Genomic DNA, 27,824 nt, shown 5'->3' with positions numbered 1-27,824 from the left:
AGCACCTCGTATTTCCCCTTGGTCGTCTTAAACCCTACAGAATGAACTTTAATTTCTCTGACTTCTAGAAACTATTCTCCTGTCTCTTTTCTCCCTTTATGCCATTGCCACCATCACCCCTTTTTTTCTCTCTTTCCCACCCTCTCAATTTGGCAATCACCCTTTGGTTCCTCTCCTCACCTCCTTCCCTTTATCCCATAGTCCACTGTCCTCGATCAGATTCAATCTTCAGCCCTTTGACTTCTCCACCTATCAACCTCACTCTTTGTTTACACTCCCCTCCCACTCCCTCATTTGCCTATCACACTCACACCTGACGCCCCCCCCCCCAAACCTGGATCTGCCTATTACATGCCAGCTCTTGCTTCTGTTCCCCCACCCACCCCATATACTTACCTTTCTTTTCAGTTCTGATGAAGTGTCCTGACCCGAAACACTGACCGTCCATTTCCCTCCATAGATGCTGCCTGACACAATGCTGCCTTCAACTCCTTTGAATGTTGCTTTGGATTTCCAGAATCTGCAGTCTATTGTCTAACTGGATATTTATTTAAGTACACTGAGAAATACATCAGGCATTATTTATCCTTGAGCAAGACACTTAACAACACATTGCTCTGCGATGACACTGGTGCCAAGCTGCTTGGGTCCTAGTGCCCTTCCCTTGGACAACATCGGTGGCGTGGAGAGGGGAGACTTGCAGCTTGGGCAACTGCCGATCTCCCATACAACCCTGCCCAGGCCTGTGCCCTGGAAAAAACCTTCCAAGGCGCAAATCCATGGTCTCACGAGACTAATGGATGCCTATTTTTTTATTTTATTCTGAAATGTTATTCACTATGAACATTACATCTGAGCTTATTATGAGCTATGCATTAAACAGTATATAATGTCATTTTTAATAATATATTGTTATTTAACTCTTAAAGTAAATAAATAATATCTACTGCTTGCAGCAATGGCTCAGTGATGTGACTGAAAAGCATGAAGTATTTTCCTCGCTGGAAGAGGAAATGCGACGAGCACAAACGGTTTGTAAACATCTCTTCGAGCTGCATGGTGAGCGGAGCTTGGATTTGGAACGATACCAAGAAAAAGTCGCACAGCTGAAAGACCGCTGGCGAAATATCCAAACACAGATTGCAAACAGGTTGGTCATCTTTGTGACTTCATAAAACGATCAGATTTCTTGTTGGCTGAGGAGAAATCTTAATTTCAGACCTTTTCCCTGAGGTGCAGGAGCTGTTATATTTGGAATTTTATCTCCAAATCTCAAAGCAAATCTGATCATTTGGCTTTAGCTTTGTCTGAATTCTCTGCTTTTAAGATTTGTATTTAAAACATATTTTGTAGGCTCCCAAGATCACTGCTTGCTTTCTAATTTGAAAGTAGCAAACACCACAATAAAACTACTGAAATCCTTTAAAATAGAGCACTACTGAGGGGAGTGTACCTACAAAAGGTTTCTATGGTATTGCTTATATTTTCCCCTTTTTCTCATTTTCTACATTCATACCTGCTCACTTTCTTGAAGGTGAATAGCAGCACACCCCAATAATTCGTTAACGAGTTCACTTTTCCATGCACCTGTACTGGAACCAAATGCCTCAAGTAATCTTCTATTCTGCCATTTAATTTACAAAGTTAAAACTGTGGAATAACTTATTTTCCCATCTGCAATAGCGAAATGTTACTTTCATATCTGCCCAGTTTTCTAATTTTGTTATTTTAAGGTTGGAAGTGGCTCTCTCACTCAGTTTCCATCGACTTTAATCTCTGAAAATTACTTCTTGCACCATTTTAGATTTCTGAATTAATACTTGAGGAAGATTATCCCCTCGATAAGCACATATCTGACAGCCAGTCAGTACGTTCATGCTCCAAGCTGATCTGTACTTTGCTATTTTACAAGGAATGTCTGAACTACATAATCCTGAACATATTTTTGTAGCTCCATGTAAAGTACCTCTCCTATTGATCCATTTTTCTTCACCTCTGAAGTTGGAGCTGTTATGTTGGCAAATCAAATGGTATAAATGGTTCAATTTAGTAACAGAGAATGTAAACAATATAAAACTTGAAATTCTTACTCTTCATAGACATCCACGAAACAAAGAAATCCCTAAATAATGAATGACAGAAACATCGGAACCCCAAAGCCCCCTTACCCTGCCACGCACAAGCAGCAGGAAAGTATCAACCCTCCCCCGTCCTTCCTCGCACTTGCACGAGCAACCCCCCACGCCATGCAGGCAGTAGCAAAAACCCCCAAAGAGACCTTAATCTAGCGTCCATCAAAAACTACAGTCCATAACCCAACACTCGGTATCTCAAACAGGTTCTCTCTCACTCAGATTCTTTGCTGTTACATTTGCAACGACTGTTGTTTCGGTCTGTATTCATAGAGTTGTACTGCAGAGAAATTACCTCTCTGCTCATGTGCCTGTGCTGCCCATCTACACTGATTCTACTTGCCCATATTGCATTCTCTCCAACGCAATCACATCCTTGCAGTGGTTCGGCAACCAGAACGGCACACAGTGCTCCAAGTAGAGCCTAACCAGTGTTTGATAAAGGTGCAACATTACATTCCACTCTCATTTTCTTTATATAAACACAAGAAATTCTTCAGATGCTGAAAGTGCAAAGAAACACATACACAGTGGGTCAGGCAGCACTTGTGGAAATGAATAAACAGTCAACATTTCAGGCTGAGACCCTGCTCCATGATTGGCACTACCTATGAAGGCAGGCATGTCATTCTCCACCTCCACCGTCCTATTGATGAGTGTTGCCACTTTCGGGAAGTTGTGGACTTGAATCCCTCTGTTCATCGATGTTTCTTGGTGCCCTTCAGTTTACGGTCTGTGTCCTTCCCTGACAACAAAGCACGAGTAGCAGAGGGGAAGAATTGATTCTATTCCCATCTCTTATGTCACTTCACCTTACTCTTTCCTGCACCGTGCAGGGAATCTGAGTTGGCGACCATTGAGGAGCTGCTGAAGAATTACAGGGGTTTCCATCAGTCACTGATCAACTGGATTGAGGAGACTACTGCTCAGCAAGGCAAGATGGAGCCGGGCAAGGCAGAAGATACAAAGATCCTGTCAGAGCAGCTGAGTCAACAGACGGTAGGAAATACCACATCTACTCAACATGATGTTATCCTCAGTAGTAACGGATTGCCTGAAGTGATTTTTTAAAATATATAAATGAAAATAATTATTTATTAGGTGGCAGAACTTTAGAAGTTTCTGAGCTGATTTCTTGTATTGTTTTACCTATTACTGGAGTTTACATGCCTTTAGATATTTCTGTGCTGCTGTATAAATTTCACATCCGAAACTCAATCATCATCATCATCATTTTGTGCCGTGTCATATGACGTAGGCGATCATAGTCCCATGGCCTTGGTTGTTCTTGTCAATTTTTTCTACAGAAGTGTTTTGCCATTGCCGCCTTCTGGGCAGTGTCTTTACAAGACGGGTGACCCCAGCCGTTATCAATACTCTTCCGAGATTGTCTGCATGGTGTCAGTGGGCACAGAACCAGGACTTGTGATGTGCACCAGCTGCTCACATGACCTTCCATCACCTGCTCCAGTGGCTTCACCCGACCCTGATTTGGGGAGGGGGGGGTATAAGCAGCTCTTACACCTTGCCCAAGGGTGACCTATTGGCTAGTGGCGGGCAGGAGGGCCTTACACCACCTTTGGTAGAGACGTGACTCCACCCCGCTACCCGTTATAACGTAGTACATTCCCAAAAAAAAAGCAAGAACGGTGCAGAGATTGTGAATCACGTAAGTAGAATCACTTAAATTATTTATTTCTGTTTAGGCATTGGTTGCTGAAATCGAAAATAACCAAACAAAACTTGATGAATGCCAGACCCTGTCTAAACAGTACTCTGCAGCTGTGAAGGTAAGCCTTTGCACTTATTGGATCAGATTGGATTGATCTTCCTCTGAAAGAACAACAGAATTTCAAATGGCCTCAATCTGATTTCCTCAGGATTATGAACTGCAGTTGATGACCTACAGGGCCTTTGTTGAATCTCATCAAAAGTCGCCCGTAAAACGCCGGCGGATCCATTCATCATCTGATGTCATTACCCAAGAGGTGGGAAACGTTTGTAAAGTCTAAGGTTTTATTCCTGCCAACTACATCGTAAACTTAATTTTGAAGGTTTTTCCAACATCTTATCTTTTCTATAGTTCATGGATCTGAGAACCCAGTATACAGCACTGGTTACTCTAACAACCCAACATGTGAAGTACATCAGTGACGCTTTGAGGCGACTGGAAGAAGAGGAGGTAAGTGTCAAGTTCAGATTTATTGTCATGGGCGTGCGTACTCACAGCCGCGCAGTGGCAGCCACACTGGATTTCGAGGCAAGAGGTCCTGGGTTCGAATCCGGCCGGCTCTTTGCATGCTTGATGGGTCGAGCGTCTAGCTAGCACTCGGCCTCGTAAAAAAAAAAACCAGACAAGCTACAAAAGAAATGGCCAGCTTGCCACCCGCTGTGCCCTAAAGCACAGAGAGGATCAACATGGATGCTCAGATTATAAATGTTATGAAACTTAGCTTTTAGCAGCAGCACAGTATATTACAGACAAAAATTAGCACATTCGGCCCACAAATATGCAGGGAATGGAGGGGTACGTATTATGTGCAGGCAGAAGGGAATAATCTAACGGACATTGTGGGCTGAACGTCCTCTTCCTGTCCTGTTCAATGTTCACATCAGTTCTGTTTGAAGAGTTGAACCCGAATGTGTTTAATCATCTTACAGACAGTGCATATTTTCTCTATTTACTCCCGAACTTGCAGAAAGTTGTTGAGGAGGAAAAGCAGGAGCACGTCGAGAAGCTGAAGGAGCTGTTAGGCTGGGTTTTGAACACCGATCAGACGCTGAGAAGCAAGGAGACTGAATCTGAAACAGCAGGGCTGGAAACCATTGAGCAGTCGTTCTGTGAGCAGCAGGTATGTGTGCATCTAGGTCTGGAATTAAAAACCGTCGGTGATGTAAAGCTGGCATTAGAACATACAGTCGTCCAAATCCACAACCATGGCGCTCACTCCTGATGAAGGTAAAGGCAAGCCACTATTTCACACAGAATCAGGTTTAGACCGCTACATGTCTTGAAATTTGTTAAGGGGAAGAAGCTGTTCCTAAATCACTATGTGTGCACCTCCTTGATGGTAGCAATGAGGAGAGGGCATGTCCTGAGTGATGAGGGTCTTTAGTGATGGCACAGCCTTTTCGAGGAATCGCTGCTTGAATATGTCTTGGATACTACAGAGGCTGGTACCCATGAGGGAGCTAACTAATTTTACAACTCTCTGCAGCTTACTTCGATCCTGTGCAGTAGCCCCCACCCCTCAACCTCCCCGTACCAGTTGGTGATGCAGCCAGTTAGAATGCTCTCAACAGTACATCTGTAGAAATTTGCGAGAGTTTCAGGTGACATACCAGGTCTCCTCAAACTCCTAATGAAGTATAGCTGCTGTTGTGCGTTCTTAGTATATGCTATGTTGGGACCATGTTAGATCCTCAGAGATCTTGACACCCAGGAACTTGCAATTGCTCACTCTGTCCACTTCTGAAAAGGGGTTTTTCATCAAAATTAAGAACTCTCCTCTATCCTCAGTGGCTGCCAACTCGTAACCTTTGGAAGTGAAAGGTTTCGCACACCAAGGTTCCTTTCCTCAGTTTGATTTAGCATGTACAGAGATAATGGTAATGGAGCTTCATTGCATCTTAGTTTTCAGCTCTTGGAATTTTTGTATTAATCATTATGTCCGTTTTTCTCAATATAATCTTTCTCAAAGTATTTCAAGCAGAACCAACTAAAACTAGTTACAGTCGACCCAGAAACTTGTTACTGCATTTCATTATTTCTCTAGATCACTTTTTTATGCCATGGACCCTTACCAATAACAGAGGGGTTCGTGGAACCCATGCCTACCTTGAAAATAATTTTTAACAACAGAAAATGCAAATTTCTCATCCGAGCTGGGAATACCTGGAGAGTTTTTTTTAAGCTGCATAAAAAGGGCAGCACAAGGAAGGGGACAAAATGCATGCCCTTTGGGATGTCTAATTCCAGAGGGCATGCATTTAAAACGAGGAGGGTTACAGTCAAAGGAGATTTGCGGGGCAAGTTTTTCTCTTACATAGAGTGATGGGTGCCTGGATATCTGGGGTGGTGGAGGATGCAAACACAGTAGAGGTGTTTGAGAGGCTATTGGATAGGAACATGAATGAACAGGAAATGGAATGATATTGTGTAGGCTGAAGGGATTAGTGAAGTTGGGCATGTGATTTCACTAACGAAATTGTTTCGGCAAGACCTGCTGCGACAAAGGTGTTCTTGTGGTGTTCCACGTTCTGGTGAGATAAGACGCAGTAAAGATTTAAATGGAAAAGGGGTGAAAATGCTAATGAAATAAAGGTGTGAAGATGATCAATAATTACCTCAGAGTCATTGAAGAAATGCAAAAAGAATTGGGACAAGAGTGTCGGCTGAGGTTGTTGAATTCTTTGTTCGGTCCAGAAGGCTGTAATACATCTCATCAGAAAAATGAGATACTGTTAAACCATGGAATGATGACCATCCAAGGATAGGGATGTGAGAAAGAACAGGAATTTAACGTAACAGGTGACTGGAGGCTGATGGTCGTGCTTGTGATCTGAATCGTGTTCCGTTCTGGTCACCTCATTACGGAAAGGATGTGGATACTATAGAGAGAGAGAGAGGGAGCAGCGGAGATTTACAAGGATGTAGCCTGGATTGGAGAGCATGCCTTATGAGAATAGGTTGAGTGAACTCGGCCTTTTCTCCTTGTAGCGAAGGAGGATGAGAGGTGACCTGATAGAGGTGTATAAGATGGTGAAAGGCATTGATCATGTGGATATCCAGAGGCTTTATCTCAGTGCTGAAATGGCTAACACGAGGGGGCATAGTTTCAGGGAGATTGGAAGTAGGTACAAGGGGGATGTCAGAGGTAAGTTTTTCACACAGAGAGTGGTTGGGTTGTGGAATGCACTGCCTGTGATGGTGGTGGAGGCGGATACAACAGGGTCTTCTAAGAGACTCTTAGATAGGTACATGGAGCTTTGAAACATAGAGGGCTATGCGGTAGGGAAATTCTAGGCAGCTTCTAGAGTAGGTTACGTGGTTGGCACAACATTGTGGGCCGAAGGGCCTGTTTTGTGCTGTAGATTTCCTATGTTCTGTGAACTGAAGTATTCTGTAAAGCAGCTACCCAAAATAGTGCAAGTAAATTACTGATTCATATTAATAGACTGTGTGAAGTTGGAGGTCGCAGGAGAGGGGCAGGTAAAAGGGTGAATGAGATCAAAAAGTAAATAAATTCAGTTGCTGGAAATCCGAAATAAAAACACCAAAAGTTGGGGAAAAAATTAGCAATTTGGGTGGCATCTGTGGAGTGAGAAAAGGAATGAACATTTGTGGTCAATGAAATGGCATATAACTAGAGAATCTCGGCAAGGTGGAACTCTGCCTTTGGACTCCATTGACATTCTTGCGTCAGTGCCAGGAAAATTTGGCTGGTGTTTTTGGGACTTCCTTGGTCACATGGGAGTACTGAACACTGGCGATCGCACAAAGAAATGTCAGCATTTGCTGCGGTGCTGCCAGTATTTCTCGGCAAAATCCAGGCGATTTAATAAGTTAGCTTTAGTTCTTGTATTCAAAGTTAGAGAAATACATTCTGTTCCTGGCATTTTTAAAAAATCTTCTTAACTGATTCCATACATATGCTGTTTTGCATTTCTAATGGTAATTTGATATTGACAACATTTTTTTGCTCTTTTCATGAAAAATTCTAAAATAAATTGTAATTATTATAAACTAGGTTCACGCATATTATTTATTGCTTTTTTGTCCAGTAGCCAGATATAATCTTAATTCTTATTTTTGTTGTATTTCTATATTCTGTGTCTATTCCATTCAATGGAGCAGGTCAATGGGAATAGGGAGATTAAATGATCTGGCATGGATTAAATGGGTCGAAAGGCCTGTGCTGTACTTTTCCATGACTAAATTACCTTTTTCTATGTGCAGTTTTTGTGTGATGATACGTGTATGATTATTTTGATAAGTAGTTAGCTTGTTTTCTGAACCTTGGTAAAGGATAAGTAATTTTACATATGAAGTATATTTACCTGGCTTTAGCAAGCATATGCAAGCAATTTCTACTGAGATTAGTGCACGTTGTTCAAACCACATAGCTACATCTGTGCTAAGTTAACGATTTCTGTTGGAAGACATAGTTGTAAGTGGACGAAAGTCATAAAAATGGAGCCTCAAAATATTTATTAACATTGTAGGCAATGACTGAAGAACTCAATGCCAAGAAAGATCAAGTAGCAGAAGCAATCAAAACAGCACAGATTTTTCTTGCCAAACATGGACACAGGTTAGTTGTTTTTGAATATCATATTCATATTGAAGCATCAGCTGATACCCTGAGAATACATCACTAAAATAGCACAGCTGGAATTGGAAAAATATCTGTTTCCGCTCTTAATTATAGGTATGGAAAATGAGATCTTGTTAGTTGAAATTCCTGTTGAGATCATGCTTTTACATAAATGTGCAAAATAATTCTTGTAAAGGAAGTTCTGTTGTTTACACAAGAGATTCTGCAGATGCTGGGAATCCAGAGCAACACACACAAAATGCTGGAGGAACTCAGCAGGTCAGGCAGCACCTATGGAAATGAATAAGCAGTTGACGTTTCGGGCTGAGACCTTTCATCAGGCCTATTGTTTTTCTTGGTCAGTCTTTCAAAAAAATGTTTTCAGCATTGGCACACTATGCTAATCAGTGATTTCAACAGCACCACACTAGGTTCCAGTGCCATAATTAATGCCACAGAGTTACAGGTGACTCTTTCGGCGTGGCACCTGTGGCTATTTTCAAATTTGGCTTACTTCGTCGTCAGTGGAAACACAATCTGTGATACAGCCTCACCAAAGCCTCTTGACTGTATCCCCATCATCCCATTGATGGGGCAGCACAATAGCGTAGTGGTGAGCGCAATGGTTTACAGCAGAGGTGACCTGGGTTCAATTCCCACAACTGCCTGTAAGGAGTTTGTAGATTTTTCCTGCGATCGCGTGTGTTTCCTCCGGGTGCTCCGGTTGCCCCCCTCAGTCCAAAGACCTAGGTTAATTGGTCATCATAAATTGCCCCATGTTTAGGCTAGGATTAAATCAGGGGATTGGTGGGCAGCCTGGTTCGAAGGGCTGGGAGGACCTAGTCCATGTTGTATCTCAATATAAATAAAAAGATTATCATTTTATACATTAATTCATTTATTAATGCACGTTGAGTAAATTCTAATCAGTAGTTTGACCAAGAAAAATCTGAACACATGCATTTCTGTACATGATTACTATTTGCACTGTAAAATGCCATGTTGTATTTGCAGAAGTAGCAGCTTATTGATTCATTCATTTGAGATTGTCTGTCTGCTGGTGTTCAGCTTCCTACTTAAGTTGGTCTCAAAGTTGCTATGTGTCTGGTGTGAGCTGACTGCTGGCTACTGGTACATTTGTCATTTCCCTGTGTTGCTGAGGTTCATAGGAAGTCAGTGAGTGTGATGTGTTGGTGATGTAGAGGAACAGCTTAGCTGGTAGCCGGGTCCAGTGCAGAATCAGAAGATTATTGTTTATAAAAATGATATACAAAATTAGGATTGGAAATAGTACTTTTAGTTCCTCATATCTGCTCCTCCATTTCAGAAGATAATGTTGATCTGTTTTGTAACCTCAGCACTGCATTCCAGTTCACCCAACCTTTAAGAATCTTTGTGACCTTCCCTTAAAAATATTCAGAATTTGCTTCAATTATCCTTTGAGGAAAAAAATGCTAAATAGAGTGGATTTTGGTTAATTCGGACATATTGAGACCAGAACATTTTGTCCCAATTAACCAGCTACCCCAATTAGCTGACAAAGGGTCTCGGCCCAAAACGCCGACAGTGCTTCTCCTTATAGATGCTGCCTGGCCTGCTGTGTTCCACCAGCATTTTGTTTGTGTTGCTTGAATTTCCAGCATCTGCAGATTTCCTCGTGTTTACCCCAATCAGCTGAAGTTTTATGGAAATGGTTAAAAAGGTACACAAAAAAAGACTGAGTAACAAATGATGTATTGAAATAAAATACAGAACAAATTAGAACACTACCATTGCTACTACAGTACTATAAAACTGTGTATTAGTTCCAGTTATTGATGGAGGAATCTATCTAGTGTAGGCAATGAACAAAATCAGTACAGTCACCTAATACAGATAATGGACTGCTTTCGTACAGTGCCATCGACTGTTGCATCTTCCTAGTCTTCAGTTTCATTGTAACAATCAAGATGATTGTTAACACCTTCAAATTCTTTGTAGTTTCTAACTTGCTGACGCAATTGTTTCATTTTTCACTTCTGACCATTGCAGGCATCTCCAAGCCTGAACGCTTGAAGCCGCAGTGAACTAAACGGTTTGGAACTGCCTTGCCGCTTATTTTGCGCCAGCTATCAGAGACAGAAATCACTGCTCTGTTGAACACAAACACACACAGCCGATGCTATTTAAAAACGGCTCGCTGTAAGGACAGTGTAGCGTTTAACTGCCGCACAAGTACGTGCAACTGACAGCAGTTGGAACCCATTTGGCAAGTTTCCTGCCCCAATTAAGCGGCATAGTGTCCCAAATAAATTCTGGCAATTTTCTTGATCTGCTTTTGTTCTTTAAGACCCAAATAAGTTACTGCCTTGATTAACTGATGGCACAATTATCCTGAATCCAAGTGACTCGACTCTGAGAGGGGGGAGAAAAAGGAATCATTCCAACCCTCTTAAATGAGTAACCTCTCAATTTTAAATAATGTCCCATTGTTCTCATAAGGAAAAGAAAGCCTCTCCACATTCTCCCTGTCAGCAAGCCTTTATATCTTAAATGTTTCAGTGAAGTCCTTTCCTGATGTCCCGAATTCCAGCAGACAAGCCTCCCATTCAAGGGGTAATGCAGTAAACCTTGTCTGAACCAGGGGTTCCCAACCTTCTTTATGCAAATGAACCTTACCATTAGCCGAGCGCTCTGTGGATCCCAGGTTAGGAAGCCTTGCTCTAACAATTTTACATTAAATAAGGAAGCCAAAACACCACACAATCCCTTTGCATTTAATTTTGTTTTTGAAATACATTTTGTAATGTTCTAATATTATTTATATTAATTTTAACAGCATTTAAATATGTCTACATTCAAACATAATTTAAAAACTCCCCAAGTTTTGACAGAACAAATTCAGGGAATGAGGAGTCCATATTATCTAAGACCTAGTTATATACTTTTTAAAGTGCAGTTTTGGAATGGACAACAGCATTTATTACTCATTCCAAATTGTGCTTGAGAAGGTGCGATGAGATGCCTTCTTGAACAGCTGCTGTCCTTAGCTCAGGGGTTCCCAACCTCCTTTATGCCATGGACTAATACCATTCAGTAAGGGGTCCATGGACACCAGGTTAGGAACCCCTGTCCTAGGTGGAGTTACTCCCACAGTGATTTTGGAAACTGTGTTTCTGTCCTTATCTTCCTTGATGGTAAAAATCATGGGAATAGAAGAGGAAGGAGCCTGGCTGAGTAACTGCAGACCCTGCTGAGTGCTTGTCACTGACTCCCAGTGGACAACTGGGGGGTCAGCTCATCCGGCCTTCAGATGGTGCGGGGAGTAATGTTGAGTGGTTCGTCCGAATGTGTTTGTATGAAAATCCAGAAACCATTAGGTATTAAAAGTCTGAAATAAAAGCAAATTGCTGGAAAAATGTAACATCAGTGGAAAGTGTTATTTACGCTCTCTAATTTGCCACTTTGAGGCTCAGGGATGAAGTCACAGTCTAGGATCCTTCATCAGAATAAGCTTAATACCATGTAAGCCAACTATTTGATATCATTCCCATTGCTATTTCAAGGTAGCATTTTCATCACCTATTTAAAAGACTGAAGATTAACTTTATTTTTCCCATTGTACTTTGAAACATCAATAGATAGTGAAATGGCCAACACATCCTGACTGTGTGCTGGGGGCAGTCCGCAAGTGTCACCACACTTCTGGCACCAACATAGCATGCCCACAGTTTACTAAGCCTGAACGATTCACCTTTGGAATATGGGCGGAAACCAGAACACCCAGAGGTAGAGCATACAAACTCCTTACAGACGGCGGCAGGAATTGAACCCACGTCACAGGCACTGTAATAGGATTGTGCTAACTGCTACACTACCTTGTAGTATTACTGTGTGCTTGATATTTAACTCAACATTTTTAAGAAGAGGGCCCAAAATTTCTGTAGATGCTGCCTGATCTGCTGAGTTCCTCCAGCATTTTGTGTGTGTTGTTTTGAATTTCCAACATCTGCAGATTTCTTGTCTTTAAAAATGCCAAGATGAGAATTCAGTCGGGACAACATAAAACAAAACTTCATTTGTGTTGCATTTAACAGTGTTAAAGGATCATGCCTATCATTAAGGGAGCTGAAACCCAGCCTGTGGAAATATAAATGTATTTGCAGGTCATGGTCCCTTCATTGGCTCAAGATGTGTCAAGACTTTGTGGTAGTATTTTTCTGTTTTGGAGCAACATGTGGACAGCTCAGTGGCATGGCGAGAGTTGTGGCCTTGCTGTGAGAATTACCCAGGTTCGGCTCTGACTGTGTGAGCTCACATGTTCAGCCTGGTTTTGCGCTTCATGAGACCCTCAGTAGGACTCAGTGAACTAAAACAGAATATGTCCTCCTAAACCTGTAACATTTTGAAACATAAACTCATGACTTATCTGCAAACCTAGCTTGTAATGGGGTATACCGATAGTACTGACTAATTACATACCTTAATCAGCACACTCAAAATGCCGGAGGAACTCGGCAGGTCAGGCAGCATCTATGGAAATTAATGTATCATCAACATTTCGGGTCAAGACCCTTCTTCAGGACTGAGAAGGAAGGTGTGGGGAGGGGGAGTGGGAGAGGAGATGTCAGAATAAAAGGAGTGGGAGGAGGGGAAGGAGGTTAGCTGGAAGGTGAAAGATGAAGCCAGTTGGGTGGGAAAGCTAGAGGGCTGGAGAAGAAGGTACACACACAAAATCCTGGAGGAAGTCAGCAGGCCAGGGAACAACTATGGGAAAGAGTAAAGAGTGCAAGTTTCGGGCTGAGACCCTTCTTCGGAGAAGAAGGGATCTGATGGGAGAGATATCTTAATATTCACTGTCATTTTGGTTAAATGGTCAGTGAAGTTAGAATTTAAGTTTTCAAAGCCAACTGTGGAATTAGTTTTTAAAGAATTAAAGCAGTTGGTTCATTATTTTCTCATAAATCAGATTTATAAAAACAAGAAGAAAATCCTTGTTAGAATAACTACACTAAAAGCTCAATTAACCGACTAGATCTAAGAAAAGTCCTGTTCTGTTAGGCAATAGTTTGATTTCCGTTCCCTTTCCCTTCATCTCCTTTGCCGCCTTGTTTGTCCAGTTCCTGGACCATCTTAATGGAGAAGTTATTTGTCTTCGCAGAATATCTCCAGAAGAACAGCAGCAGGTGACGACACAATTGAACACGCTGAAAGAAACCTATGGCAAATTGTGTGACCAGTCTGCAGAAGAGCTCCGGCGACTACAAAATAAACTCACTCATGAGGTGCAACGAAAGGTACACTTTGGAGGATTAATCTATTGCTTAGAAGTTAATATTTTAAATGTGTTTTTATTATATCAGGGATTAGATAATATGACCTGCATGCATCGATGTATGTATGGAATTGTGAATGTGTAAATGAATGTAAATGACACTGCATGGTGTGTTTACCTGTAATGGCACGAACATCATTACTCACATTACATCAGACTACTCATCATTTCAGGACAATTTTTCGTTTCTCAGCCAATTCTCTCCAATTCAGTGTGCTGCACTTTGTGGCAGATTATTTATGCTCAGCCTTGTCTTTTTCCAAGGCAGGTACACAAGTGTGTGCTTAATTATCCCAGTAACTCAAACAAAATAAATATCCTATTTTCATTCCTATTTTATAAATTGGTCTGGATATCATTCAGTGAACAAGTAGTCTTATTTGTGTAAATTAAAATGAAAGATATTTATACATTTCCTTTCACAGTCTTAGGTTATCCCAGGACACTTTACTCTTTGAGTTATATTAAAGTGTAAATCCTATTACTGCAGATGCTGGGTATCTGAAATAAAAACAGAAAATGCTGGGAACTTAGAAAGTCATGATAAGACCAACCTGCTGATTGTCTCCGGCATTTTCTGTTCTTTATATTTCAAGTATAGCTATTTTTATAGGATAGTTTGCACAAAGTAGTCTCTCAGAAGCAGGGGTAAAATTATTCTCTTTGCTTCTGTGGCGGTGGTTAAGAATAGATATTTTACCAAAACCCCATGAAGAACTTGTCCTGGTTTGTCTTTGCTTCGTGCCCTGGAAGCTTCTGCACCTGACTGAGATTAAAGATGATTTTGTGGCTTAATCTGAATTGGCCCAAACTTTGGACAAATCTGATAAATCGTGATGATACATTGTCTGAGAAACATCATCTGAATTTGTTCAGACCTCATGTTCGTTGTGTATTGCTTCAACTACGCGCGCGCGTGTGTGTGCGTGTGTGTGTGTGGAGATGAGAGGAGTGCAAGTAAGTCGGTCTATGCTCACTACCAATTTTATGAAATTTCCTTCCCATCTAGGACAGATGTAAATGTGCGTGTGAATATAAAATGTTGCCTTGTATACAGTGATGCACTATGAATTGAAAATACTATTTAAATTTAAATGCGAGCACATTATTGATCTATTCAGTATTTTTAAAGGCTTTTGGTTATTTATCACAAATCAATTCATCTTCAAACTTGCTTTTCCTGAATTGTTCAGAAAAAAGCAGGATGTGTATTTAGTGTCTTTCTTGCTTCACTGTGGAAGGGAACCCATGTTTAAAGTATGGTATAATCTTTGCTTGCTTAAAGAGCATAGTGCGATCATTATCAAGTCTAAATTTCCATGACAAATTGAGCATGATGTGTCACTATGAATTTCCTGTGAATAAATATGTCAAATTAACCAGCATCCTTGCTTACAACTCAAAACTAACCATTCTGAAATAGAAGATGGATTAAAATTTGATACCAAAAATCCCCATAAAAGCCGCATGCTGGACCTAACCACAAGCTTACACTGTGTGTGTGATACTGCTGAAATACTCGCATTAGCTCTGTTTTGCCACTGGCAAGCCATCGTTGCTGGTAAGTAAATGTTTTTGTCTTCTCCTGTTTTAAATGTGTTACATTGTCATGTTTCTGTATTTGTCCTTTGTGACTCTAATTCAAATGGAAGTCTTAGACAATAACAAAAAAAGAACACTCAAAAGTAAGCAGCAGGCATGGTTGACATAAATCATTCTTGTCCCAAAATGGAATGTAATCGGGCTTATTATCTTTGATGCATGTCGTAAAAATGTGTTGTTTTGCAGCAATAGAGTGCAAAACGGTAAATTACTGGAAGTTACAAAATAAATAGGTGTAGCTTGTGGACCATTGGAAAATCTGATGGCCGAAGGGAAGAGGCTGTTCTTAAATTGTCGACTGTGCAGCTTCAGGCTCCTGTATCTCCTCCCCACTGGTAATAAGAAAAGGGATTGTCCCAGATGGTCAGGGTCCTTAATGATGGATGCTGCCGTCTTGAGGCAAGTGCATCAAGGATGTCCTTGATGTTGGGAGTCTTGTGCGGGTGATGGAGCTGGTTGGGTATACAACCCTCTGCAGCCTTTTTCTATCCTGCACATTCTAGCCTCTGTGCCAGTGAGGCGACACTCTCAACCATAGATCTGTGGAAATTTAAAAGCGTCTTCCACAACATACCGAATCTCCTCAAACTTCTAAAGAAATATTTCATCTGGAGCTTGATATGGTTTCATATTGTTTCTTGAATTGCCTACATCAATACATGTAAAATGCTTTCTGGCAAGCCCTTGGTGGGGATCTCACCTCTCGTCCAGTAAAGCGGACAGCAATATAACTCCTTGCGTCTAGAATTTGACAGAAGTCCAAATGCTTTCTCACGAGGCGGAAGAGAAAATCAGCATATTTAAGGCTAAGGGGCTGATTAAATGTACACTATTTGATCAGAAATTTATTTTATGTTTGGAAGTAAAATTAAAAGGGGAGGGGAATTGAATTATGCAGCATTTTCATAGAAGCAGATCCGATCTTGATTTGTTGCCATCATTTTTAATATTGAAATTGAATTATATTAGACATGATGTATAATATTACTTATGAAAAGAAATCCATGATTCCTGTTTACTAACTGAGATAGGTTAGCATTCCTATGGAAATATATAGCCATCCTCTGAAATTAAAAAGGTGCAAACCTATTGTTTAGTCTACAGAAAGAAATGAAGTTCAACCCAGAGAAAAGGAGAAAACAATATCTGATTTCTCAACCCATTTCCTTTCTGTCCCATTAATAACTTAAATCTCGTCAGAATTCAGTATAAGCATTGTCGAGGAACCCAGTATTAAAGCTGCCTTAAATAACAGATGTTAAAGAAAAATGTTGTGAAATTCCAGATCCTTCGCATTTTGATGCAGTGTACTGGATTTCATTCAAAAAGCTTAATCCCGCACAGTGGTTAGCACAGCGCTTTACAGTACAGGCGACCCTGGTCCAATTCCCACCACTGTCTGTAAGGAGTTTGTACGTTCTCCCCGTGACCGCGTGGGTTTCCCCTGAGTGCTACAGTTCCCTCCCACAGTCCAAAGACGTACCAGTTGGCTATCGTAAATTGTCCTGCGATTAAATTGGGGAATGGTGAGTGGCATGGCTCGACGGGCCGAAAGCACCTACTCCATGCTGTATCTCAAAAAATAAATAAATAGATAAATTAAGCATTTCTGGAAGGAGTAATAAATTCAAATGATATCAGTCTAATACTCCTAATGGTCAAGGAGGTCTATAAAAAACATTAAATTCAAAGGTTTACATATTACGGAAGTGCAGACATTTACTCAGCATTTCATTTGGACAATATTATTTGTTACGTTTGCTTTGTTGCTTGCTTTTTTTGTGCAAAATATAATGCTTACTGTGTATCTGTCCCATGACACCGCAAGCTCAGAGTTAACGCAGAAGTTAGTCACACTATAGTCTACTGTCTAATATCTATGAATAACATGTCTGGTTCTTAAATTAATTCAGTTTTGAAAAGCCCTTTATCAGCACCAGTGTGTGCATGACGTCTTGGTTTTGAAGTCTGCATCGTTAATCATGTAAAGAAAAATCATAATCTTACAGTCAGCACAGCTTGACAGCTATGGTTTTTGTACCTAAGATACATTGTAAATTGTGGCCCCTATTAACATTGGGGGTCATTATCCAATAGATTATGAGGAACTCAAAGTTATTTTGTCCACATTTTTTCAAAACCACATTCCTCCTAACAATGGACATTACATCTTATTTCTTTAGTTGACTGCAATGTGACCAAAAACACTTCCGTGCAGTCTGTTGGGATTTGCAAGGCAATGATCGGTGCCTATTTAGAAGTAGCTTTGGAAAAGCAATTGCATCAGTACTTGGGGAGCGGAAATGAAAGGACACTGGGAGGATTTAAATTTCTTTTAAAAAGAATTGGCTCAGACTCAATGAGTTATATGGCCTCCACCTCCTGTGCTGTATAATTGTGTGAACCTGTTTTTATTTGAATGGTCACATGCTATGTACCTGTAGGCGCACAATGATATTCACAATCTCAAAGTGCGTCCAAAGAATATACATACATTTAAAGAATTGAAACAGTGCAAGGAATATTTAGATGTTAATCCACTTCAGAAAGGATGGTACATTATGCCACATTGATATGTATTAATGCATATTTGTGTCTGGCATAAGTCATCTTTAATATACTAAAGCTGGCCCAATGCTATTCAACATTAAACAAAATATTGGACCTGAATTAGGCCATTTGGCCCATCGGGTCGACTCTGCTATTTTCCCTGTTAGCCCCAACCTCTTGCCTTCTCCCCGTATCCCTTCATGTCCTGACTAATGAAGAAATTGTCAATCTCTGCCTTAAATATACCCAATGACTTGGCCTCCGCACCTGCCTGTGGCAGTGAATTCCACAGATTCATAACTCTCTGGCTAAAGCTATTCCCCCTCATCTCCATTCTAAAAGAATGTCCCTCTACTCTGAGACTGTGTCCTCTGATCTTAGACTCCCCCACCATAGGAAACATCCTCTCCTCATCCACTCTATCGAGGCCTTTCAACATCCGATAGGTTTCAATGAGGTCACCCCTCATTCTTCTGAATTCTGTGGAGTTAGAGGCCCAGAGTCATTGAATGCTCCTCATGTGACAAGCCTTTCAATCCTGGAATCACTTTTCATGAACCTCCTTTGAACCCCCTCCAATGTCAGCACATCCTTTCTTAGATAAGGGACCCAAAATTGCTCCAAGTGAGGCCTCACCAGTGCTTTATAAAGCTTCGATATTGCACCCTTGATTAGTGGTCTAATTAGCGGTAATTAGATGATGGTGTTATTTCATTACGTTCCAGTAAAAATCTCATGTCAGATTCAAAACTGCAAAAATTTATGAAAATAAACTGAAAATTGGCACCATAGTAAGAAAATTGATTAAATTTTCCTCAACCAGGGTACGTAAATGAAAGAAGTTGACAATTATAAACCAATTAAAAACAAAGTTCAATAATTAGAACTTGCTTTGTTTTTTTATACACACAGCTACAGATGGAAGGTCTGTTTATTTTTTTTACCTTTCTTCCCAATGTCTTATTGGGAATAATTCAGACAAAATAAATCTTTATTAATGTTCTCTGCCTAAGATTAAAAAAAGTATGTTTGCAGATTTATTGATTGCTCGAGGTTCAGAAGCCTAACTTGTGATTTACATTTTCCAGGAGTATGAAACAATTGCAGGTGTGATTGACCTGGGCACAGTAGAAATCTTTTCCATTTTCCGTGCCATGCAGAAAGGTTTAATAGACCAGGACACGGGCCTCGCTCTGCTGCAGATTCAAGTGATTAATTCTGGCCTCCTCCTTCCTGAGACACATGAATGCCTGTCAGTGGAGCAAGCTTTAGAGAGAGGTGAAATAGATGGTCGAACAGCTGGATCCTTGAAAGAACTACAGGCCGCCATGGAGGTTTTGAAAAGCACAACTTTTAAAAACAACAAACTGCTCCCCGTTGCTGCCGCTGTTGAAGAGAATAAGATTGAAGAGAACCTAGGACTGAAAATTTTGGAGATGCAGCTCAGCTGTGGTTTTGATAACCTAGCAGCAGCTGAAGCTGTCAATCTGGAGAAAGTTTTCCAACAGGGCTTGATCACCACTTCTTTGCATTCTAAGATGAAGGCGAGACAAAGAATGCAAAAAGGGTTGATTGATCCCAATACGGGAGAAAAGCTCGCACTTCTGGAGCTGATGCAGCGATGCATTGTAGATAAAGAAACTGGATTAACTTTATTTCCAATAAAGCAGCTTGCAGGTGGGATGATATGCCTGAAATCAGGAAGAAAAGTCAGCATATTCCGTGCGATCCAGGAAGGCCTAGTCGATCAACAGGTGATGGTTAGAATGCTAGAGGCCCAGTTATTTGCGGGCGGCATTGTTGACCCCAGAACAGGGCACCGATTAACAGTGGATGAAGCAGTGAGACATAATCTCATCGAACATGATATAGCTTGTTCTATATTGATTCGTCAGATCCAGATGGGTGGCATTATTGACCCCGTCTCAGGCCAGCGACTGACTCTAGATGAGGCTGTGCAGCGGGATTTGATGACATCAAGGAGTGCGCTGGTTGTTCTGGAGTCACTGCTGTCCTTTAAGGGCCTGCTGTGGCCGAAATCTGGTGAGGTCCTTCCTGTGGCCAGTGCATTGCAACAGGGCCTTGTCTCCGCTGAACTCGCACATACTATCCTGAAGAAGAGACCCACTATATCAGGACTTTATGTCCCAGAAACGACCGAGGTGCTGTCCTGGGAAGAATCAGTTGAACAAGGAATTTTAGATGCCAAATTTGTTGAAGAGTTGAAGTCAATTCGTCTTCCTGATATGATACCGAGTATGAACGAACCTGCTTCCCCGAGCATAGACAGATGGAACTGGAGGACATCAAGTAGAATGCTGCCAAATTCCAGTCCGAAATCCCTGGATGCAGACAACAGTACAGAAGCCTCAGAGGCTCAAAGAGAAGAAGAAAGATTGTTGTCTTACTTAATGGCTCAAAGCTACATGAACGTGCACAATGGCAACAGATTGCTTTTGATTGATGCCAAGTTGAATGACATCTCTAAAGAATTCATAGAAGCTGCAGTATTAAAAAGTGAAGAGATGTCAGAAGAATGCAGTGACGAGTATGATAGCACCGTGGATTCTGTTGAAGTAAAACATCCACATAAGCTGCTATTAGGGCAAAATGGCAGTGTGAAAGCAAGCGATAAATTAGATCCTGATTATGGAATGCACGAGAGACAATCAGATGGATGGACTAAGGAAATGAAAAGCAGTGAGGAAATACCAGTCAAGAGGAACGTAGATTTTCCAGCCTGCGAGGAAACAAATGATCAGATTGGAATCTGTTGCAGGGATATTGTGGTTCATGAGCAGCCAACAGCTGGAAGGGAAGAGAAGCCAGTGGAATATGACACTGGTGAAGAAGAAAAACTGAAAAAAACAAGCATGGATACTGAAACTTCACTACATGGAACGAGTGATGAAAAACTTCAGCCGCCTTCACAGGATCACATTGCCAATAAATGTGAGGGAGGAGCTGGAGAGTTACAGACAGTTGACTCTCAACCTACTTCAGCCAGTTCAGTTTTGGTTGTTCCAGCATCAGCAGTTCACAGGTCATTGCAAGAATCTCAGTGTAGTTTAGTACCAAATAATGAAGCCAAATCTGTGATAAGTGAGAGCAGGACTGAGCCTGTTAAACCCCTCCAACACCAGAAACTGGCAATAATTTCAAATCTAACAGACGATAGCTTGGATAATGATTCCACATTGAATGTTCTGATTGACCAGCTTCAAAGAGGTGGGGTCATTGATGTGCAGACTGGGCAAAGACTCGCACTGAAGGAGGCAGTGGCCAAGGGGGCCCTGCAGAGCCACACCGCTCTCAAACTAATGGAAAAGCTGGGCGCCTTCAGCGGCTTCTTCGACCCACAGACTTGCGAAACCCTGACAGTCGCCGAGGCTGTGGGTGAAGGGCTCGTTAATGAACAGCTGATTCAGAAGATCTTGAACTCTGAGAAGGTCATCTGCGGTGTGATATATCCAGGCTGTGCTTCAGTGTGTTCGGTCAAGGATGCAGCCGACGCTGGGCTTCTGGATCAGGAAACTGCAGTGAGAATCCTGGAGGGGCAGGTTGTGTCTGGCGGAATCGTAGACTTAAAGCGAGGCAAGCAATTATCAGTGACTCTGGCATCAAAGATGGGCCTAGTGGATAAAGTACATCAGGATAATTTGATAAATATAGAAAAGGCAACGAAAGGAAAAGGATCTGATGAAAGTGCAAAGCTACGCATGATTGCTTTACAGATGGAAATGAACGGCATAGTCGATCCACAATCAAAAGAACACCTAACTGTTGTTGAAGCAAGGAAAAGGGGAATCATCAGTAAAGAAGCTGCTCTTAACATCTTGAAGAAGCAGGTGGCTTTTGGTGGAATTAATCATCACCTATCAGGAATAAGGCTTTCTGTGGCAGATGCTGTCGAATGTGGTCTGCTTGATCAGGATGTAGCCAATGAACTGATTGAAGTGGAAAAAGCTAGTCAGCATGCAAAGGAAATGCAGGTAACTACTTTATCTGAAACAACATCCTTTCGCCCAGTGGATGCTTTCGAAGTTGAAGAGGCCCAAGGACTGAGTGGAGGGATGCAGTCGCCAGTAACTTCCAAGATCCTGGCATCAGCACGAAATTCAAATCAAGGAATAACATCCGCACAAGCAGAAGCCATGTCCTCTCCCGAGCAGAATCAAGGGATTGTGGCTCCTGACCAATGCGTGGTAATACCTTACTCAGAGCTAATAAAGAAAGGGAAAATAGACTTGGAATCTGGCCAGAGATACATGGAAGCCAGATATTTCAAAGGGGTTATTGATGAACTCACGGGCAAGAACTTAACAGTTGCTGAAGCAATGAAGTCAATGAAAGTGGATCCAGTCGCTGCCATGCGACTGCTGCAAGCCCAGGCTGACACTGGTGGGGTTGTAGATAGCACCACCGGAAACAGAATGACATTGAGGAAAGCTGCAGAATGTGAGCTGTTAGATGACAATATGGTAAAGATTATTGCCACCAATCAGCTTCTGGGTGGAGGAATAATTGATCCACTCACTGGAGACAGAGTCCCACTCATTGAAGCAGCTAAAAGTGAGCTGATAAGTCGTGAGGTGGCTGAGGAAATCCAGTCCCACGTGGGATCTATTCATGAAAATTCTTACCCTGACCTGGGCGTTGCGACAGAGACAGTAATTAAACCAGTTGGGCAGAGTATGTCTTTTGAAGAGACCTTCTCAGATGAAGGGAGCCAGATATTAAACCCAAGAGTGGAAGAGGATGGCCAGTTGAGCATTAGAGATGAAAATTCAGTGATCAGTTGTAAAAACCCAATGCTGCTTTTGCCTGACAACTCTGTGCCTTTATCATCTGAACTACTCTTAGAAAATGCACTTGATACAAAGGATTCATTTCCTGTCAAATCGGTTGATGATAGAATATATGCATTACATCAGAGCAAAGAAGGATTTGCCCCAGAAGCAATAGTGCCCATGGACACAGAGCCAAACTTAAGCAACTTAGGGAGAAGAGAGGAAGAAATGGAGTTTGATAATTATTCAATAGATTGCTCCAATATTGTGGCAAATGTGCAGGATGTCTTCGATTTGGAAATGACCGAGGCACGGCAATTTATGAAAGGAAAGGAGAATCAATCTGCTGGTGAGGTACAAGTGGTGGTTTCTAGTGATGCACAAGATGAGAGTGATCAAGGAGTTTCTCTGACAATGGATCAAGAGCTGGAAGAAATTGAGACAGGTGAAAGAAAATCTTCCTTTCCAAGGAGGGAAGGGTTTCCCAGCTACTTGCAAAAGGAAATCGAAGAGTTGACTGGACAAAGAATGATAGATGAAATTTCTGGGGGATGCATGTTGCAAGTTAAGGAAGATGGAGAAATGCTTTCAAAACAAATAAAGGAGCCCATTGCAAAGCACGTTCATGAAAGTTCAAATGAAATGCAGTCATTTGTTGAAATGACCAAAACTGAAGAACCAGGTGGTAAAGTAATGGAAGAAGATTATGTACGTGACGATAGAAAATCGGCAGGTAAACTGATAGAAGATGAAAATAAACTTTCCAGTGCTAGAAAAACAAATGTGACCGTTGTTTCCACGAAAAGCACAGAATCCAAAGGTGTATCAGCCTCGCAGTTAAGTGAAGGGTATGATCCAATAAAAGCTGCCGATGAACAGAGAATAAATAAATTAACAGAAAATACTAAGACAGACTTGGACCAAAACATTAATTCTGATTTTGAAGCTGATAATAAAAGCACTCAAGTGATGCTGAACCGAGACTTCCTACAGAAACAAATTGATGAACCAACAGTTATGACCTTGAATGAACAAGCACAGGTTACCAACAAGGGAACTGAAAATGTCAAGGACAAAACAGAAGAAACTGAGAAACAGGTAGGCACTCTGCATTCTTTTTTAGGAATTAGAATTATTGTTATATTTTCCATCTTTCTTAATACTTTGGTTCGTTTAAGCCTTTGAGAGGAATTTAGGATTTCCATGAATCCTGTTTCCTACTTCGGATGGCTTAGTGCAGCTTTCTCCTTTGAATACCTGATTCTGGACTTAGTGTTGAATGTTAAACAGTCAAATTGGTGACAGGTGATGAAAGAGTCAAATTAAAACAACTAACGGCTCTGTAGAGTTTATTTACAATTTACAACTTAGTTGCAGTGCTATACTTCCCTAACCCACATGTTTGTTTTAAATCATTTTTGGCAAATTTTATTTTAAATTGCTCAACAATGTAATGTTGAGAATGGGATGACAGAGTTACGTTTCATTTCCAAGTTGGTACAAATATTGACAAACAAAGATATCTGAAATGAGTTCTATATCTTCAGAAAATAAATAATTTTTCTTTATTATTGGCCTTGATAATCAGAGTCAGGTTTAATATCACCGGCGTAAGTCATGAAATTTGTCGTCTTTGTGGCAGCAGTACAATGAAATACATGGTAATAGGGAAAGAAATGTGAATTAATGTATGCGTGTGTGTACACACACTGTGATTCACGTCTTTAAGTGTGTATGTGTGTCCACACACACACACACACACACACACACACACACACACACACACACACACACACACACACACACACACACACACACACACACACACACACACACACACACACACACACACACACACACACACACACACACACACACACACACACACACACACAAAATAAGTCATGCTAAAATAGTAATAAGCAGTGAAGTAGTGTTCATGGGTTCAGTGTCCATTCAGAAATCTGATGGCAGAAGGGAAGAAGCTGGTCCTGAATCGTTGATAAGTGATATTTTATAACCTTAAGATGAAAACAGTGTCTTTTTGGTTCTACTTTTAATTTTAGAAAACCTGCACGAGTGTGTATAGGCAGAATTCAGCTAAAACAAATTCAGGAAAAAGTTGAAGTTTTGGTAGTTTTTATTTCATCTTTGTATTTGCATTCTTGTATTTAAGACGACCCAAGTAAAAGCTTTTTTTTTTAACTGTTAGATCAGTGGCGTTACAAGTGAAATGGTTCTTAGGACGTGATTTGGGATCCAGTGCAAAAGGGACCACAGCTAAAACTAGTTTGGAGAGGGCTAAAAACTCTGCCTCACCGGCTTCTCAAATAAACCACTACCTACTGATAAAATGAAAATTTCTATTATATGTAATGCCCATACAATGCTGGAGAAACTCAGCTGGTCAGGCAGCATCTATGGAAGTAAATAAACAGTCGATGTATTGGGCTGAGACCCTTCTTTAGGACCAGAAAGGAAGGGGGAAAGATGCCAGAATAAGAGCGTAGGTGGAGGGGAATGAGGTCAAGCTAGAAGGTGATAAGTGAGGCCAGGTGGGTGGAGGTGGGAGTGGGGGTGGGGGGGGGGGTTGAAGTAAGAAGCTGGGAGGTGATAGGTGGAAAAGGCAAAGGGCTGGAGAAGAAGGATTCTGATAAGAGAGGATAGCGAACTATGGTGGGAAGGGAAATAGGAGGGCACAAAGGGGAAATGATAGGTAGATGAAGAGAAGTGGTAAGAGGCTGGAGTAGGGAAGGGGGGGGGAGAGGGAAAATTTACCAGAAATTGGAGAAATCAATGTTCATGACATGAAGTTGGAGGCTTCCTAGAAGAAATATGAGGTGTTGTTCCTTCACCCTGAGAGTAGCCTCATTGTGGCAGAAGATGGATTGACATGTCAGAATGGGAATGGGGATTGGAATTGAAATGACTGGCCCCTGGGTAATTCTGTTTTTTCACAAATGGAGCTGAGATGTTCAATAAAGTGGTCCCCAAATTATGTTGGGTCTCAGTGGAGGCCACATCGGCAGCACCAGATGCAGTAGACGACCCCAACAGATTTGCAGGTGAAGTGTTGCCTCATCTGTTTGGGGCCCTGAATGGAGGTGAGGCAGGAGCCGAATGGGCAGGTATAGCATTTCTGCCACTTGCAGTGCTCAGTGCCAGGAGAGAGATCATTCAGGAGAGATGAATGGACAAGAGAATCATGGAGGGAGCAATACCTACAGAGAGTGAGGGGAGGTAATGATGTGTTTGGTGATAGAGTCCTATTGAAGATGCAGGAAATTATGGAGAATGATGTGTTGGATGCAGAGTCTCATGGGGTGGTAGGTAAGGACAAGAGGAACTCTATCACTGTTAAGGTGGCGGGAAGATGGAATAGGCCCAAAACATCAACAGTTTATTTATTTCCATAGATGCTGCCTGACCTGCAGAGTTCCTCCAGCATTTTGTGTGTGTCACTCTGGATTTCCAGCGTCTGCGGACTTCCTCATGTTTTTGTTTCTATTTTATGATGAAGATCTTTAATTTTTAAATTTTATGCATAATACTTCAACTTACAAGCATTCTGTGAATAGCATACATCGTGGGGAGGCTAGTGCCCATGATGGAGCTGGCTGAGTTTACAGCTGCCTGTGGCTTTTTCCGATCCTGTGCAGTGGCCCCCCTCCCTATACCAGACAGAGATGCAACCAGTTAGAATGCTTTCCATGGTGTGCCTGTCGAAATTTTCAAGAGTCTTTGGTGACATAGCGATTCTTCACAACGTCCTAAAGATGTGTTTGCAGGTAGGGTCCTGTTGAGGATGGCAGAAGTTGGCGGAGGATGATTTGTTGGATGCGGAGGCTCATGGGGTGGTAGGTGAGAACAAGAGGTACTCTATCATTGCAGCGGGAAGATGAGGTTGGCCCGAAACTTCAAACATTATTCATTTCCATAGATCTTGCTTGACCTGCTGAGTTCTTCCAGTGGCCTGGTTATGTCCCATCATGTAAAAATCAGGCTTTACTTATAATGAACCCTGCATCAGCACAGCTATGTGATCTGGTCTATGTGTAAAGTTTAAAAAAAAAACACAAAAGTTACCCTGCTCAGTTATTTCAACTGCTCATCAAGAGTCTGAAACCATATTAATGAGGAATGTAGGTGGTTGGAAAGCTAACAGTTGCAGGGGAAAGAGCTCTCAACCTGTGTAACACCAACTGTGGACTTTAGCAAGAGGAAGTTGAGGGAACACACGCCACATACTGCTGGAGGAACTCGTAGCAGGCCAGGCAGCATCTATGGAAAAGAGAGCAGTCAACGTTTCCAGGACGAATCCCTTCAGCAGGACTCAGATGCTAGGTTTCCGGCATCTGCAGATCTTCTCTTGTTTGTGATTGGAGCACGCTTGAGTGTTCTTCAGAGGGATCAGCTGTGGGAAGGGTGAACAGTTTCAAGTTCCTGGGTGTCAACATCTCTGAGGATCTGTCCTGGGCTCAACATATCGATGCAGTCACAAAGAAGGCGTGACAGCGGCTATATTTCATTAGGAGTTTGAGTGGACTTTATGTATCACCAAAGATTGTCACAAATTTCTACAGATGTACCATGGGGAGCATGCTATCTAGCTGCATCACCATCTGGTATGGAGAGGTGACTGCATTAGAATAGAAAAAGCTGCAGAAAGTTGATACCCCAGGCAGCTCCATCTTGGGCTCTCGCCTCCCTAGCATTGAGGACACCTTCAAAGGGCAGTGCTTCAGAAAGGCAGTATCCATCATGAAGAACCCCCACCAAGCAGGACATGACCTCTTCTCATTGCTACCATCAAGGAGGAGGTACAGGAACCTGTAGACGCTCACTCAGTGTTTCAAGAACAGCTTCTTCCCTTCCTCCTTCAGATTTCTGAATGGACAATGAAACCATGTGCACTGTTATAATTTATAGTATTTTTTTTGCGGCAAAGCAACAAATTTAACAACGTATGCCAGTGATATTAAACCTGATTCTGAAGCTAGTGGTTAGAATTGAGGAATAATGAAATATAAATAAATTTAAGTGCATTCCAGAAGTCTTTGTGAACGTTTCTGTTAGTTTAGATAACTGATACATCTCCAAGAAGCCAACACATTGCATA

General features: G+C 41.6%; 1 protein-coding gene across 4 annotated transcripts in view; it reads left to right on the top strand.

Annotated features, from left to right (window-relative positions):
- The window catches only part of macf1a (microtubule actin crosslinking factor 1a), a 564,022-nt gene that overhangs the window by 339,249 nt on the left and 196,949 nt on the right, over positions 1-27,824 (top strand). For 3 of the 4 annotated variants that reach the window (XM_073034465.1, XM_073034464.1, XM_073034466.1), the window contains exons 28-35: positions 957-1,150; positions 2,969-3,131; positions 3,839-3,922; positions 4,013-4,120; positions 4,216-4,314; positions 4,832-4,984; positions 8,358-8,446; positions 13,590-13,725. In XM_073034465.1, the coding sequence (XP_072890566.1) occupies positions 957-1,150; positions 2,969-3,131; positions 3,839-3,922; positions 4,013-4,120; positions 4,216-4,314; positions 4,832-4,984; positions 8,358-8,446; positions 13,590-13,725 (1,026 nt within the window). Of the gene's footprint in view, positions 1-956; positions 1,151-2,968; positions 3,132-3,838; positions 3,923-4,012; positions 4,121-4,215; positions 4,315-4,831; positions 4,985-8,357; positions 8,447-13,589; positions 13,726-19,003; positions 23,804-27,824 lie in introns of all 4 variants that reach the window. The other variant, XM_073034463.1, reaches the window with a different exon arrangement.

The sequence above is a fragment of the Hemitrygon akajei genome, chromosome 32 (assembly GCF_048418815.1).
Source record: "Hemitrygon akajei chromosome 32, sHemAka1.3, whole genome shotgun sequence".
NCBI lineage: Eukaryota > Metazoa > Chordata > Chondrichthyes > Myliobatiformes > Dasyatidae > Hemitrygon > Hemitrygon akajei.
The sequence above is the reverse complement of the archived record's forward strand: the minus strand, read 5'-3'. Positions and strand labels throughout refer to the sequence as shown.